Here is a 15,601-nt window from a genome sequence, read left to right as displayed (position 1 = left end):
CAGGTCTTTGTTGTGCATCCTTGCATGCTCTTACAAGGGAATAGTGGAGTGGTATTGGATGATAAATGCTATATGTATTTACCCTTAATTTGTGTGCCCTTCCCTTTCTGTGGCCTAATTAGCTCTCCATCTCTGGGTCGATGAGCTAGGGTCTGGTGAGTAAAGCAACTAGGACAGAAGTCATCCAGAGCTTGCCCTTAATGTTTTATGGTACCTAAAGAAGAATTTCTGGCACAATATACTGTATTTTTACAGATTGCTCCAATGTAACTATGTATATGCTATACCTGGACGATGCCCCTGGAAGCTGGAAATAGCTGAAGTAGACACTGCTTCTTCAGTAATCTCCACTTGTTGCCAGATCCTATGCTGAGCGGTCTGTTTCATGCATTCTGAACACGTGAGGTTGGTCGCTCTACATGGGCGTTTCATTTTCTAAATGAATGCAAAGCACTTTCTACTTGGATGAGGTGAAGATGCCAGGTAGTGATGTCACGCTCTTCACCTTCACAGTTTCCTTTGGCTGTCATTACTCAAAGGAATGGCACCCGGACTCCACAAGTGACAAGGATGTGCGGTCCTGTAAGGATGCGGTCAGCATTGGACCCTTCGCAATGATTATATTGCCTGGTCTATACAGGTCAAGGACAGTGAGTCCCTGCTGAGGTATTGAGTCCTCGTAAACCCCCTGGGTGAAGCCTGCTCTCATAGGTGAAGAGTGGACAACCCTGTGGTTCCCACACATGGACTTGGTGAGTGGCCTATGGTAGCCCTATTGCTGACACCTTAGGCTAGTTTCCCCTCTCCACTTTCGTGATACAAGGAGGCGTGCCCCTTGATTTGTTATGTGTGCTGTTATTCTATGCATGATACACAGCAGCTGAAAAGCAGGAACAAAACAGGACTACAGATCACAGCAACTCCTACTTGTGGGCAACATCTTCTCTGACAGCTACTGGTAACTGGGTATTCCAGGGACCATGCAAATACACCTTCTTTGTAGGGACACTTGAGCACTGGCAGATTAGCAGGGCGATCTCCTGGGGTAACCAGCGCACTAGTGTATTTTAACACAGTGCCCACTTGGCTGACTGTTTTGTTCAGCGAGCATCCCATTACAGGGGTCAGCAGGCCACATATTTTAGATGACAGAGAGTAGGGGATGTGGTACCTCCATCAGGTAGGGAGGAACCTGACTGTAGCCCCCCCATGTGATGTATCCTTGGGGGTCAATGTGTTACTTGCTGCTCTGTCTGCATCCACCAATTGGGTATCTCTGCTACCTCTGGGGCACCTTCTTCCAGCTCCTGTGTGCAAAGGGAGGGATTTTCATCTGCTTTGGCTTGGGTATAGCAGCAGCTTTCCAGGACACTTACCAATTTGAGCCACATGTATTGCAAATAGTTTCCCCTTCAAGCACCTGGAGGTCCTGTGTAAAACCTCATTTGCTTTGGTGGGAGCAGTTGTGCAACCAACGCTTGCGGAGTCCGCAAAATCCTCAAAGTCTGGGCTTGTCGTGTGACTAGAGAGATCTTTCTATCAGGAATTGCGATTCAGGCAGAAGCCTCACTCCGTCAGTTTTTTGGTGGATGCACTGAAGGATTCCATACAACATTCTATACAACAGCTTTCTCATTTGGGACTGTTTTCTATACCAGCCTTTCTCAACCAGGGTGCCCAGGTGCCCTGGAGTGCCTTGAGGTTTCTTCAGGGGTGGCTTAGCAAAATATTTAAAATTGGCCAAAACTTGTATACAAGCTAGTGGGTGGAACAAACCTGTCTTTTAGTTACACAAAGCCACAGGTTTTCATTGTGCACCATTATGACCTTCTAGCTGCCGGCAATAAGGGACTCTCCCTGTGAGTGCCCTCATTCGCAGAGCCTGCTTTAAAGGTGACCCTAGACGGTGATACATATCAAGGGACCCTGAGCACCTAATACAGATGGGATCAGACGGTATATAGGAACCTGACCTGGGAGCAGATGACCTGAGTAATACCTGATGAGACAGGATTAATCTCAAATGCGTTTAATAGCGCATTTCTGGTGAGTGCGCATTTTACTTATTCAGATATACCATCTGCCACCCCGGATCAGATTTCCACACACACATATTGTGATCGTATGAGATCCTCACGTTTGCTGTTTCATTTGGGACTTTCACTTACTATGATCACCGCATAGTGACATTATACTTGGCACCCTATATATTTTGCACCTTATGTCACTAAGGACTATATATATATTGTGGGAACTCGCTTCAAAGTGGTAGAGCTTTTAAACGCACACAGCTACTCGCTTTCTTTAAGGGCCTTTTTAGCCCACTTTTATTTAAATGAAACAGTTCAATAACATAAGAGGTTCCCACGCAGGGGTATCCACCATCACACAAAACAAAACTCAGCCTCCTGGCTTATACTCCGCTTGATGTCTGCCTCCTGCAGACTTCTTCAAGACACAGCTCTTGCACACCGCTGGCCACTAGCACACAGCTAGTCTCTAGCAGCCCCTTGCTGCTTTTGGCTCCCACCTCTCCTAGCTGAAGCCCACCTGACTCCTATCTGCCAGGGTGGGGCCCTGCTGACTCCTAGCTGCCGGGGTGGAGCCCAGAACCCTGGTCCCAGGATTGGAGATTTCATCCCTCCCAGATCTCTTTGAAATCTCCAGGCTCCAGATCCCAAAACAGACCTTACAAACAAAGGAGGAAGGTGAAAAGCCACTTTCCTCCATATCGAACATTTACCCTGGAGCCCCTCAACCTGCCTTGTTGAGAATCCAGGGTGACAGATCGCCACACTGTCACATTTCCCCCCCCTTTGTTTTGATCCCGTAGGGGGCAGAACACATGACTTACAGCTTCTGGCACCTCTGTGCCAGCTCTCACTTACAGGGGTCCAATCTGGTCTAACCATACCTTTCCTAAAGGGGAACTCTACCCAATGACTCCTTTGGTGTCTCTCCCCAAGCCCCATTGTCACTCTGCTATAGGCTCTACTCAGATCTTCCCTATTCTTTTTCCGAGTGCATTTCCATAACCACTTTCTCTCCTGAGATCTTAACGGGGTCCCCCTGGCTTTTATATTGACCTTTCTGCCCCTTTGCTTCAGGTTCCAAGGTTTCCTAATACCTCTCTCAGTATTACTGTCCCAAGGCTGTAGGGGAACTATTTCTACTGTATTTGTACCAGGACCACCCCCCTGATTTCTTGTACCTCTAGCTATCAAACCTGCATGACTCATTACCACAGCATTCAGTTTACCATGAACAGATAACTTCCAGTCAATATTACATCTTTCAATACATTTTCCAGCATTAGTTAGGACAGTGTCTGCAGAGGGCACACACACACCATAGGGCAGCCATCACCCACGTGAACCTCACAAAATGCCACTTCACCTGGCATCATGCACTCTGCAAGCAGCTGTCCCACCATTTTAACTTTTCCTACACCACTTGGATCTGTATCCAAATGCTGTACAGATGAGCTCTCTTCTGATCCATTTTGCCAGTTTTCACATACCATTGGTCCCTGTATTTCAGGTGTCTTATCAGACCTGCTACATAAATCTCTTTTTGGCCCAATGACCCTGATTTCTTTATGCACATCCGTCTGAGCCCTGGTCAGGATCTCTGCTGTTCTCTGGTCCATGCTCGGCCCTTCCATCTCATGTGGTTTGTCCAATGGTGCAGTAAACACACCCTTAACTGACAACTGACCAGCACCATCCTGGACCATAGCAGCAGAAATGCTGCCCACCTGGCTGTTAGGAGGTGAAACCTTTGACTCATTTTTCATTTCTCCAAAACTTCTCTCAAATACATTGACAGGTAGTCCAGCGGCATACCCTGATACAACTTTTAACACCATCAACAAATTCAGAAACAAACGATTTTCTTGTTCCCCTTTGATCTGTACAGCCAGCCATTCGGTGCTCCACCTAGTGGTACTCCGCAGTACCAGACCATCTGACTGTGGAGGAGACACCCCAGTATACATTGGTTGTACATTCCAAAGTTCAAGCATCTCCTTTAATACTTTGGTTACAACCCAACCACTTGACTCTATACCCAAGACCTTCCTGACCATATTTAGGGCACTGGGAACGCTGAGAGACTCACCTGCTGAGACTTGAGAAGCTGAAACTTTTAAAGGGACCTCCTCCAAGCTGGAGATAACCACAGCCTGGCGCTCCACCAGAGTGCTGCCATGTGCTGGGCTCACTCTCAAAGTCTCAGACTCAGCATCCACAAGCTGCTCCTGATCATTCCCAGTGACAACATTATTTTGACACTCCATGCCAACATCACTTTTGTGGGTCACAGACAAAGTCTCTGCTGTATGCACGCCCTTATCTATAGGCCGTTCTATAGATCTTCCTGTTGGCACAGCAGAAACAGTGTCCACATTTTTTTGTATAAAAGCCTCATCTAACAACGAGATTAGCCTTTTACCCCAACTATCCCAGTCCATTGTATATGTGCTCAATTCGCCAGTGCTCCTCAGCACTGATCCATCTGCCCAAGGAGACACATAAGAATAGACAGGCTTAGTTGCAGATCCATTGCACAAATCACTCTGGATCACATCAGACTTGGGTAACACCTGTTTTCCAACTGCAGGTTGCAATACCTCACATCCACCACTTTGCTCTGGTGGTGCTTCCTGCATTACCCACACATTTGCATTTTTGCCAGGCTGCATTAACCCGCTGTTCACCTGAACACTTTCAGTAATATTAGGCTGCAGCAACACACTCCTATGACAAGGTGCAGTTCCACTCTGCTCCACCAGAGTGACATCGCAGTTGTCCAGGGTAACCTCCGACTCCAATACACGGAGACCCCTGGAGATGTCTAAGGACACCTGTGCTGTCTGACCACCAGTTGCTATGGGAAATGACCCGTCTTTAATTACAGCTTTTGCACTGCAAGAGCTTAGGGTTTTCCCAACAGCAGTACATTTCACATCAACAACAACATTAGCATTTTTAGCTCTTGTGGGCTGTACTATCCCACTACCAACCTGTGACTGGCACACATTCGTGACATCACTTTCTTTTTGAGAACCATGCACAGGCTTTACTTTAACCCCTAACTCCCCACTGTACAAGGCACTGCACAGGGAAAAGTCACTCTCAAAAGCACATTCAGTGGCCCAACTAACTGGGGTCACTCCTACATCAGAATGGACAGTCTCATAACCAGTCCTTCTCAACATGACAGTCCCAGCCATGGTTTTATCACACACAGTCTTACCCACCACAGTAGTAGGTGTCGCCATCTTCATTTGAGTGCGTTGTCTCATAAACGCATCCTCAACTGCACTTTCCTTGGCAACTTTTCTCTTGCCCCAAGGTGAAGTAACAGACGCCATCATAGGCTCCATGGACTCTCTGGCACCCCCTGCAGGCCCAACAGGAACTTCCTCCCTGTTGCCAGAGGTGGCTGCTGACATTTGAAAACAAGAATCTGGACTTGCAGTTGAAGACATTTGCCCAGTAGCAGCGGTATTCCAGAGTCTGGGACAGGAAAAGATCCCATGCCCCCACTGACCACATTCCAGGCATGGTACATTTCCACACTTATCTTTGTTGGGACACTGAGCCACATCTTCAATGCAGCTCCTCCTTCCAGGCACTACTTTTTCTCTGGTCGCCATGGGAGATTGCACTCTCCAAGCAGAACTTTGCTGGCTCTTTCCAACACTCTGTATTGGCTCCTCTTGATACCACTTGCCATGATCCTTGTACGACATGGCCCACCGTACACAGACAGCCCGACTGGCCTCCTCTGTGGTGCTATGGGCCTTCACTCTTGGTCCTGGCCTCTGGTCAGCCCCTCTCCTTGCACATAGCATAGGCTTCTCTCTGCTGGACCAACTCTCAAGCCGTGACACATTCACATTTTTCACAACAGCTACTGGTTTAACTGCAGCAGCGTTGCCAGGGGCAACAACACCCCTCTCCCAGGTACGGACATCCCGAAGCTCTCTCCTTGCACTGAAGGTTGGCTTGCTTTCCTCTGGAGGTTGGTTCAATGCTGCCAGGTGCCGCTTGCACCAGTCCACAACAGACTCACCCACATCTAAATTTCCCGGCTTGGCTGAGGCATGTGGTATATAACCCCCTAACCACAGGGCTCTCTCTCTCGCTTCAGCAAACATTGCCTCCTTTTTCTGTTTTGACCGCCCCATCTTTGCAGTCATGCACACAGCAGTGTGTTACACAGTTCAGCAACACCATGGAACACTGTCTCTTTAAGGCAAAGTCCTTTCCTCTAGCAGGTTCTCCTCACCTGCACACACAGATAGTGCAGACTTATGCACCAAACAGTTCATATAACTGATGAACTTACTTCAATCGCCGCGATCTCCAATTCTGCCCACGGCATCCTCCACCATATGTGGGAACTCGCTTCAAAGTGGTAGAGCTTTTAAACGCACACAGCTACTCGCTTTCTTTAAGGGCCTTTTTAGCCCACTTTTATTTAAATGAAACAGTTCAATAACATAAGAGGTTCCCACGCAGGGGTATCCACCATCACACAAAACAAAACTCAGCCTCCTGGCTTATACTCCGCTTGATGTCTGCCTCCTGCAGACTTCTTCAAGACACAGCTCTTGCACACCGCTGGCCACTAGCACACAGCTAGTCTCTAGCAGCCCCTTGCTGCTTTTGGCTCCCACCTCTCCTAGCTGAAGCCCACCTGACCCCTATCTGCCAGGGTGGGGCCCTGCTGACTCCTAGCTGCCGGGGTGGAGCCCAGAACCCTGGTCCCAGGATTGGAGATTTCATCCCTCCCAGATCTCTTTGAAATCTCCAGGCTCCAGATCCCAAAACAGACCTTACAAACAAAGGAGGAAGGTGAAAAGCCACTTTCCTCCATATCGAACATTTACCCTGGAGCCCCTCAACCTGCCTTGTTGAGAATCCAGGGTGACAGATCGCCACACTGTCACAATATATATATATATATATATGGTACTGTATTTTATTATTATTATTTTTTAATCATTTTTTTTACTTTGTCCGTTACGTATTATGTTGCACATTATGTATTAACGCTGCACCTATTTATATACATACATCTTGGAAGGTTTTTTTTTTTTTTTGTTACCTTTTTGGTGTTCTAGCAGCTGTGTCTCCTTTATCTCTGGTAGCGCTCGCTTGATACTCCTTTCCTTTTAGCACTTGTGCCTTTTTTCTTTGCAAACTCAAACATTTACTGTATAAACTGAAAATGCTTGATGATTTAGCTTTCCTTTGAATCACTGATCTAATATTTAATTGTATAACCACTGTTTCTGAGAACTGCTTCAGATCTGTGTTGCATGGAGTTGACCAATTTCTGGCACCCGTGAACAGGTATTCCAGCCCAGGATGATTGGACTACATTCCACAATTCCTCTGTATTTCTTGGTTTTACCTCAGAAACAGAACTTTTTATGTCGCCCCACAAGTTTTCTATTGAATAAGGTCTGGGGATCAAGCTGGCCACTCCATAACATTAATCTTGTTGGTCTGGAACAAAGATACTGCTCGCTTCACTGGTGTTGTTTTGTTGAAACACTCATTTCAAGGGCATTTCCTCTTCGGCATAAGGCAACATGACCTCTTCAAGTATTTTGATGTATTCAAACTGATCCATGATCCCTGGTATGCGATAAATAGGCCCAACACCGTAGTATGAGAAACATCCCCATATCATGATGCTTGCTCCACCATGCTTCACTGTCTTCACAGTGTACTGTGGCTTGAATTCAGTGTTTGGGGGTCGTCTGACAAACTGCAGCCCCTAGACCCAAAAAGAACAATCTTGTTTTCATCAGTCAACAAGATGTTGCGCCATTTCTCATTAGGCCGGTCAATGTGTTCTTTGGCAATTTGTAACCTCTTCAGCACGTCGTTATTTTCAGCAATGGGACTTTGCAAGGGTTTCACATAGGTGTCTTCTAATTGTAACAGTACTCACAGATAACATTAGACCTTCTTTGATCACCCTGGAACTTATCATTGGCTGAGGTTTGCCATTTTGGCTATTCTTTGTTCCAGTTTGAATGATAGTTTTCCATTTTCTTCCACACCTTTCTGATTTTGATTGACTTTTTAAAGCATTTGAGATCATTTTACCTGGGCAGCCTTTCAGTTTTGTAAGTTTCTTTAAATGTTTTCCCCTCTCCAATCAACTTTTTAATCAAAGTATACTGTTCTTCTGAACAATGTCTGGAATGACCCATATGTAAAAATATATGTTAAAATGACTTTTTTATATGTTAAAAAAAAACCTGAAGAATATATTTTAAAATATATATTTTTAAAAATATATATCTTTTATATATATATATATATTCTTAAGGTTTTTTAACATATAAAAAGTAATTTTAACATATTTTTTACATATATTTGTAAATGCATTCCAAAAATGTAGATTTGAATTTTAAGGACATACAGAATATTTGAAATGTATTTTTAAGAATTTTCCTCATATATTTTGTAATAGAAACACATTTCAACATGCAGTGTGTATATTGTGTGTGTGTATGTGTATATATATATATATATATATATATATATATATATATATATATATATATATTAAAATATATTGAATATGGCCAAAATTGTAGCATTTCAAATATATTTCAATATATTTGGGAAGAATATTTTTAAAATATATTTCAAATATATTTTTCTTCCCTGAGGGTTATTTCGCTTATTTTTCAAACTTGCATTTGAAAGGTAATATACCACCTTTTTTGTTGACCTCTCATTCTGCCAGTAGTGTAGGCGCCTCCTGGGGTATTTGCCACCAAGCTTCAGTAGTTCAAGTTTGTAAAACCGCTTCCTGGCCTTTGGTTCATACATTTACAGAGTTTTACCAGGTGGATGTTAGAGCTGCTGAGGACACTACCTTTTTTTGAAGTTAGACTGCTGTGTTATATCCGCTGGTTATCTCCTATTCCATTTTTGGGTTTTTTTTGGGTTTGTGGCCAAGTTGCCCTCCCCTCATATTATATCCTTTGGGACATTCCTGTCGTTAGGGTTATGAATACGCTGTGGGGTTTATTTACTAAAGCTGGAGAGTCCAAAATCAGACTCCCTTCTGCATAGAAACCAATCAGCTTCCAGGTTTCATTGCCAAAGCTTCATTGAACAAGCTGAGGTTAGAAGCTGATTGGTTTCTAGGCAGAAGGGAGTCTGATTTTGGACTCTCCAGCTTTAGTAAATAAACCCCTCTGTGTCCCGTGAAATACGATAAATAAAAAGGGATTTTTGGTTTACCTGTAAAATCCTTTTTTTTAAGTACATCACAGGACACAGAGGTTCTGCTCCTCTGTCTTGTGATTTTTGGCTTGCTACAGAACTGAAGCTTTGCCGAATGTGGAGCGGTTATGCCTAGGAGGGGACTTCCTGCCTTGTTTTTTGCCACTATCCATTCTCCTGAAGGTGTCAACATGACTCTGTTTTAAGGTTTATAAAGACATTGTGTGTTCCATGATGTACTCCAAGAAAAGGATTTTACAGGTAAACAAAAATTCAGTTTTTACAGTGATTACATTTTTCATCTTTTTGTTGTACCTAAGGAACATGGGAACACCTTATAACTATCTACAAACATGTCAATTTGCTCTCGGGTTGATGTAGAAATATAGTATACTGTGCTTTTATTATATTTGATCTCAGTTGTGATGCCTAAGAAATCTGTCCGTTTGGTACCTCTGTAACTCTCTTTTTCTGTAGGTGGAGCTGCTGTGGGAAGATGCACTTATCTTGTTTGAGTACTTCAAACCGAAAACTCTACCAGAATTTGATAGCTACAAAACCAGTACAGTCTCTGCTGATCTAGCAAACCTGCTAAAGAAGATGTCCTCAATTGTACCTCAATCGGATAAGCCTAAATTGAGCATGGACACCGTATCTTCTTACATTGAAGGCACAGGCAACAAGGCATGGAAACTTAATTTCTCATTGTGTTTGTGTTCTGGTTACATTATACACTCGCTGGATCACTTTTACATGTGGTCCCCTCTGCCTTTCCCAGCTCTCCCGTTCCATCAGGAAGCCCAAGACTGAAACCAATGGTCAGGTCAGCACACCATAGAAATGAAGGAAGAACTTTCATTCCCTGATTTTGTCATTTCCAGTTTCAGTTTGATGTTTACAAGCCCTTACCAGCTTGTAAAGCATCTTATCAAATGATCTCAGTTTGATCAGATGATTTTGAGCGGTGAGGAGAGACCAGGGGTCTTATAGAAATCTCTCAGAAAAGAGAAACCATGCTATCACAAAGGAATGCTGTTCATCCTTTGTGATAGCAATAAAATGAAATTGTTTGTAAAGGCTCGAGGTTTTTTACCTTCATGCATCCTATGCGGGGGACCCAAAAGAGGATGATCCAGGCTGCTCTGTGAAAAACTTCTGCACCCAAGAGGTAAGTATAGCATGTTTGTTATTCCCCCCCCCAAAATAAACAATGAACCTTTAGAATCGCTCCACTAAATTTCATTCAAGTGTATTTAAAAAAAAATTGCATTTGAAAAACCACTGCGCAAATATCATGTGACGTAAAAAATTGCTAATATTTTTTTCTCTAGGGCCTTTGCTTTCTGAAAATAGAAAATATTTGGGGGTTCTAAGGAATTATCTAGTAAAAATGCAGATATGAAATGTAAGAAGTGTCAGAATTGGCTTGGGCAGCAAGTGGTGAAAGTATTTTCTAGCAAAAAATGCAGATTTTAACTGAAATTGAAAAAAATGCCCTGGTAAAAAAGTGGTCTTACCTTTCTCTTTTTACATGACACCACAACAATAAGCACATCATGTCAGCTCTACTAATTTCATTACTAATGGATTCCAAAATTGTTAGTGTTTACATATACTATATATGTACTTATACTATATTAATGGTAATCTTTTTACTAGCATGTGCCATTTCTTTTAGGCGCCAGCTCTTCCAGAAGGTGCAGATGATTCCCCTGTAGTACTGAATGAGTTATATTACCTTCTTGCTGATTATCATTTTAAAAACAAGGAGCAATCCAAAGCCATTAAATTCTACATGCATGATATCTGCATCTGTCCCAACAGGTGTGTATACAAATCAATACTGTTTTTACAGATAACTTGTCTGAGTGATTGTTCTTTTGTTCTTTGTTTAACCTCCCTGGCAGTATTCCCGAGTGTAGCTCGGGGTAATGTTTCAGCACCACAAGCGGTAACCCCGCACTACACTCAGGAATACCCTGCAGCGCTGCTCCGGAATCTCTTCTTCACTTAGCTTGTCCTGCGCTCCGGCGGTGTCCCCTGCAATGTCCTCCGCCGAATGCCGACACCTGTCTTCTGGGTTCCGTTCCTTGTGACGTCAGGACGTACGGGGGACAAAACTGGTGGGAAATTTGAAAGTTGTAAAAGTGACATTCACTAAATACACTAAAATCACATAGTAAAACATTACTGTATCAAACCATTTCACATACATTTTGTCCTGAGTGCTTTGTCCTGTGCCCTGCCTGCATTTTTACTGTTCTTTCTGCCTGGAAACTGAGAAATGTCATGGCGTCCAAAAAGCTTCCCTTTAGATCAAAATCGGTTTTAGACCAGCTAGAGAACAGTGATAGTAAATTAGAACCACTTGCAGAATTGAGTGATAATGATTCGTGGGGAAGTTCGTCATCAGATACTGAAAACGATTTTGCGACTTTGCTCAGTGATGTGCGAACTTGGTGCTATAATTCAAATTTCAGTGTTTTTGGTTTGATTATATTATTTAATTACATTTTATTATTATTATTTTTTATGATTATTTATTAAATTATAATTTATGATTTCCTGTTTCAAATTTTAACATACCCGGGATGTTTAATAGACTTTTGTTCGGACAGATTTCAGTGAGTTATTCCTAAAAATTACAGCCTACAATAAAAAAAAATACATATTTCCATGCAAAAAAATGTACTGCTTTGAGCACAGAAATATGGACATAATCAGGCCACTAGGGAGGTTAAGCAACCAGAAATGCTGATGTTTCCTTGTCACTTTTTGTTTACAAATACTGTAAATATTATTTGCTTGTTCCTTTCCTCTTATCTTGGAGTTGGCCTTTTAATCCCCCGCCCCATCCTTTCTTTTTTCTGTGCTCACAGATTTGATTCCTGGGCTGGCATGGCCCTAGCAAGAGCAAGTCGTATCCAGGACAAACTCAATTCTAATGATATGAAGAGTGATGGCCCCATATGGAAACATGCCACTGCTGTATTAAACTGCTTTAAGCGAGCATTGGAAATTGACACCTCTAATCTGTCCTTGTGGATTGAGTATGGCACGATGTCCTATACTCTGCACTCTTTTGCTTCCCGTCAGCTCAAGCAGTTTATCAAAGAGGTCCCTCCAGAGGTGGTGGCACAGGTAAGGTGCTTTATTTTGTCATAAGACGTACTCCCTACCATTTATTATCATAATGATGCCTACCTTAGTACTAATTATTCACAAGAATACTTAGTACTAATACTGGGAAAATATACATCTTACAGGGAAGCTATAGTATATTTTTACAAAGGTACTTGTATAGCTCTGTCAATTTACGCAGCGCTTTACATATATATTTTACATTTACATCAGTCCCTAACCCTCAAGGGCCGTACAATCTAAAGTCCCTAACTTTCATTTATACATACACATACTAGGGCCAATTTAGACATGACGAGTAGAAGGAAAAATGGATTCAATAAAATTTAATCAAATTTTGGATGGTAACTTGATGCCATCTGTGAAAAAGCTGAAGTTAAAGAGAGGATGGCTTCTACAAATGGATAATGATCCTAAACACACCTCGAAATCCACGGGGGATTACATCAAGAGGCGTAAACTGAAGGTTTTGCCATGGCCTTCACAATCTCCTGACCTCAACATAATTGAAAATCTATGGATAGACCTTAAAAGAGCAGTGCGTGACAGACAGCAAAGAAATCTCAAAGAACTGGAAGACTTTTGTAAGGAAGAATGGGCAAAGATACCTCAAACAAGAATTGAAAGACTCTTGGCTGGCTACAAAAAGCATTTACAAGCTGTGATACTTGCCAAAGGGGGCAGTACAAGATATTAACTCTGCAGGGTGCCCAAACATTTGCAGACGCCATTTTTTTGTTTTCTGTTATTTTGAAAGTGTAAATGATGGAAATAAAATCTAACTTTTGTTGACATATTATGAGAATGTCTAATCTGTGATTTGATGCCTTTTGGAGATTTTTCCATCTTTCCTTGGCTTCTTTATGCACATTAATACAAATTTTTAGCTGGGGTGCCCAAACTTTCGATCCCCACTGTATGTGTGGCGCGTAGGCGTTTTAGGCCTACCCTTCTTGCCTCCACACTAGTGCGTTAGGGGGTCAGCAGGAGGTTAACAAATAGTTTACAGGTAGTGTTTATTTTATCATGTTCAATGTGTTATGCTAAAAATCGATGAAGGATTAATACTGCTTTGATGTCCATGGTCTGGGCACATGTGCACTTTAACCATGCAGACCCTTGCCATGATACATACTCCTATAAGCATCCTTACAGATAAAATGCAGTTTGTTTTTTTCAATACAATTTTTGTTCTTATTTTTTTAATTCTACTTTTATAAATGTTGATATTTAAACTTTATATTCATTAATGTTTTATTCATTTGTAAATAACTTCACTATTTTCTACCAGAATCATAATTTTATTGTCATAATAATCGGGACAGTTTATACTTTTTTATTTACAGTAACACTAATTTTTTTTATAATGAATACTGATCAAGTTAAAAAAGTGTGTTTTATTTTAAAGTGGTTGTAAACCCTTACATATACCCAGGATGTGCTTTGTTCATTTTTCAGGTCTGAGGTTTACAAACACTTTAATTTTTTTTTTTTTTTAGGTTTTTGTTTATGGATTGTCTTTATCCTCTGTGTTATACTACTGTCTACAGGACTATTGGTCACTGGCAAGCAAAAAACTGTAGGCAAGCTCAGGATAACTTCTGCTACTACCAGCTTACCACTCTGCTGGGAAAGGTCTAACCTAATATTACCTGCTTCTTTTTTTTTTTCTTCAGCTTTTTTTCTATAGTTTTTGACTCTACATCACTGCTAGAGCTAGTCTCTTCAATTGCAACTGCCTGGCACATCCATCCTCAGCCTTGCGTTTGGAGTGATGCATCCAGACCCCACTGAACTGGACATTGTGGGACTAGCCTTTAAGTGACCTTCAGCACTGGGTTCCACATTAGGTGCTTTCCAGACTCTGTTCTGGTAACGTTAACCACAGAGCCCTTTCCAGGTTAGAAACCATTAACACTGCTTGGCCTGTCAGTAAAAACGTATGCTCTGAGTAGGTTGGGTTGAGCACCAGTAGCTACCTCATTTGCTTAGATCGCTGGGTGCCTTTTCAAATTCCTGCTTTCCTCAGGTTCGTGCTGTGGAAGGGCTTAATGCTAAAGGACAGAGCACTGATATCATCTGTTAGATGGAGTGTTGAGGAAGCATCTTCCCGCTGCTGCTCTTGCAGTAAGCCAAGTGGAACTGAGAACTTGCTTTGTACCCTAAGCTTTATGTTGCTTAAGGTCACAACATGTCTGATTCTAAACACGGGTGCTTGCAGTGCACGCAGTGGAAAGGCTGACATCTGCAGCCTGGAATCATGTGGCCCTCTGGTCCTAGAGTCTTTCCCATCACTGGAATCTTGCCAAGCTCCGTTGGTTGTGGCTGGCTCTTCTGCTCTCTGACTCTGAATGTGAAGGTCACAGGCATGCTCCCGCACTCTCCCTTCTAGATTCTGTATCGGATCTGCCTGTGATACCTCAGCCTTCAGCTGCTAGCTGCTAAGACTGTCTGATTTGGAGTCACTCCAGTTCTTACTGGATGAACTTGTCCCAAAGGAATAGCAGTCTTTCTATATTAGTTCCTTATTGATGAGGTGGTTACCACTCTGAAACTAGAGGATCAGCCTGTTGCTTTTACCAATGATGTTCTCAGTCTTGGGTCCTTTAGAGAATCCAAGACTGTAAAGAATTTCCCAGTGCATACACTGTTCTTCTATGGGAATTGGAAACACTCACTTCAAGCTCTTACTAGCCTTATATTCATTTGAAGACTTTTTGTTTAAAAAGTGGTCTGTCCTAACTCTGTAGCTGACAGTGTCATGCCTTGTCAAAGCGGCCACAATTCCATTGGAGGATGCACCTGTCTTTAAGGGCTCAAGCCCTCTCTAGAGCTCTGGTCGAGCTGGCAAGTCTAGCACTCTGTTCTTGCTGGTAAGTCCTGCTCTTCAGCTTGTCTTAGCTGTGGCTTTGCTTTGCCAAACTCTGACTGATTGGTCAAAGTCTATTAGAAGAGTTCTTCTTTCTACTGCAGTTGATACCTTGGTCCCAGAGCTTTTGGAGCAAATGATTTTGCTTTAAACTATATTTCTACTTTTACGGTCATATTTGAGAAACCCCCACTGTATGTTTTTATGTCTTCCCATTCACACAGCATACCTAAAAATTATTAATTTTTTAACTGTTTCTTTCTTACTTTTTTAGCAGTTTTTTTTTTTAAACTTTTTTTTATTAGTTTTAACTGTATAATAATACAGA

General features: G+C 42.4%; 1 protein-coding gene across 2 annotated transcripts in view; it reads left to right on the top strand.

Annotated features, from left to right (window-relative positions):
- CABIN1 (calcineurin binding protein 1) overlaps positions 1-15,601 on the top strand; it is a 331,038-nt gene that overhangs the window by 137,259 nt on the left and 178,178 nt on the right. For both annotated transcript variants that reach the window (XM_089653220.1, XM_089653219.1), the window contains exons 21-23: positions 9,741-9,947; positions 10,942-11,087; positions 12,143-12,404. In XM_089653220.1, coding sequence (XP_089509346.1) covers positions 9,741-9,947; positions 10,942-11,087; positions 12,143-12,404 — 615 coding nt within the window. The remainder of the gene's footprint in view (positions 1-9,740; positions 9,948-10,941; positions 11,088-12,142; positions 12,405-15,601) is intronic.

The sequence above is a fragment of the Staurois parvus genome, unplaced genomic scaffold, assembly GCF_062004578.1.
Source record: "Staurois parvus isolate SC_StPar_1 unplaced genomic scaffold, SC_StPar_1.0 ptg000704l, whole genome shotgun sequence".
Classification (NCBI taxonomy): Eukaryota; Metazoa; Chordata; class Amphibia; order Anura; family Ranidae; genus Staurois; species Staurois parvus.
This window is presented reverse-complemented; position numbering and strand designations above follow the sequence as displayed.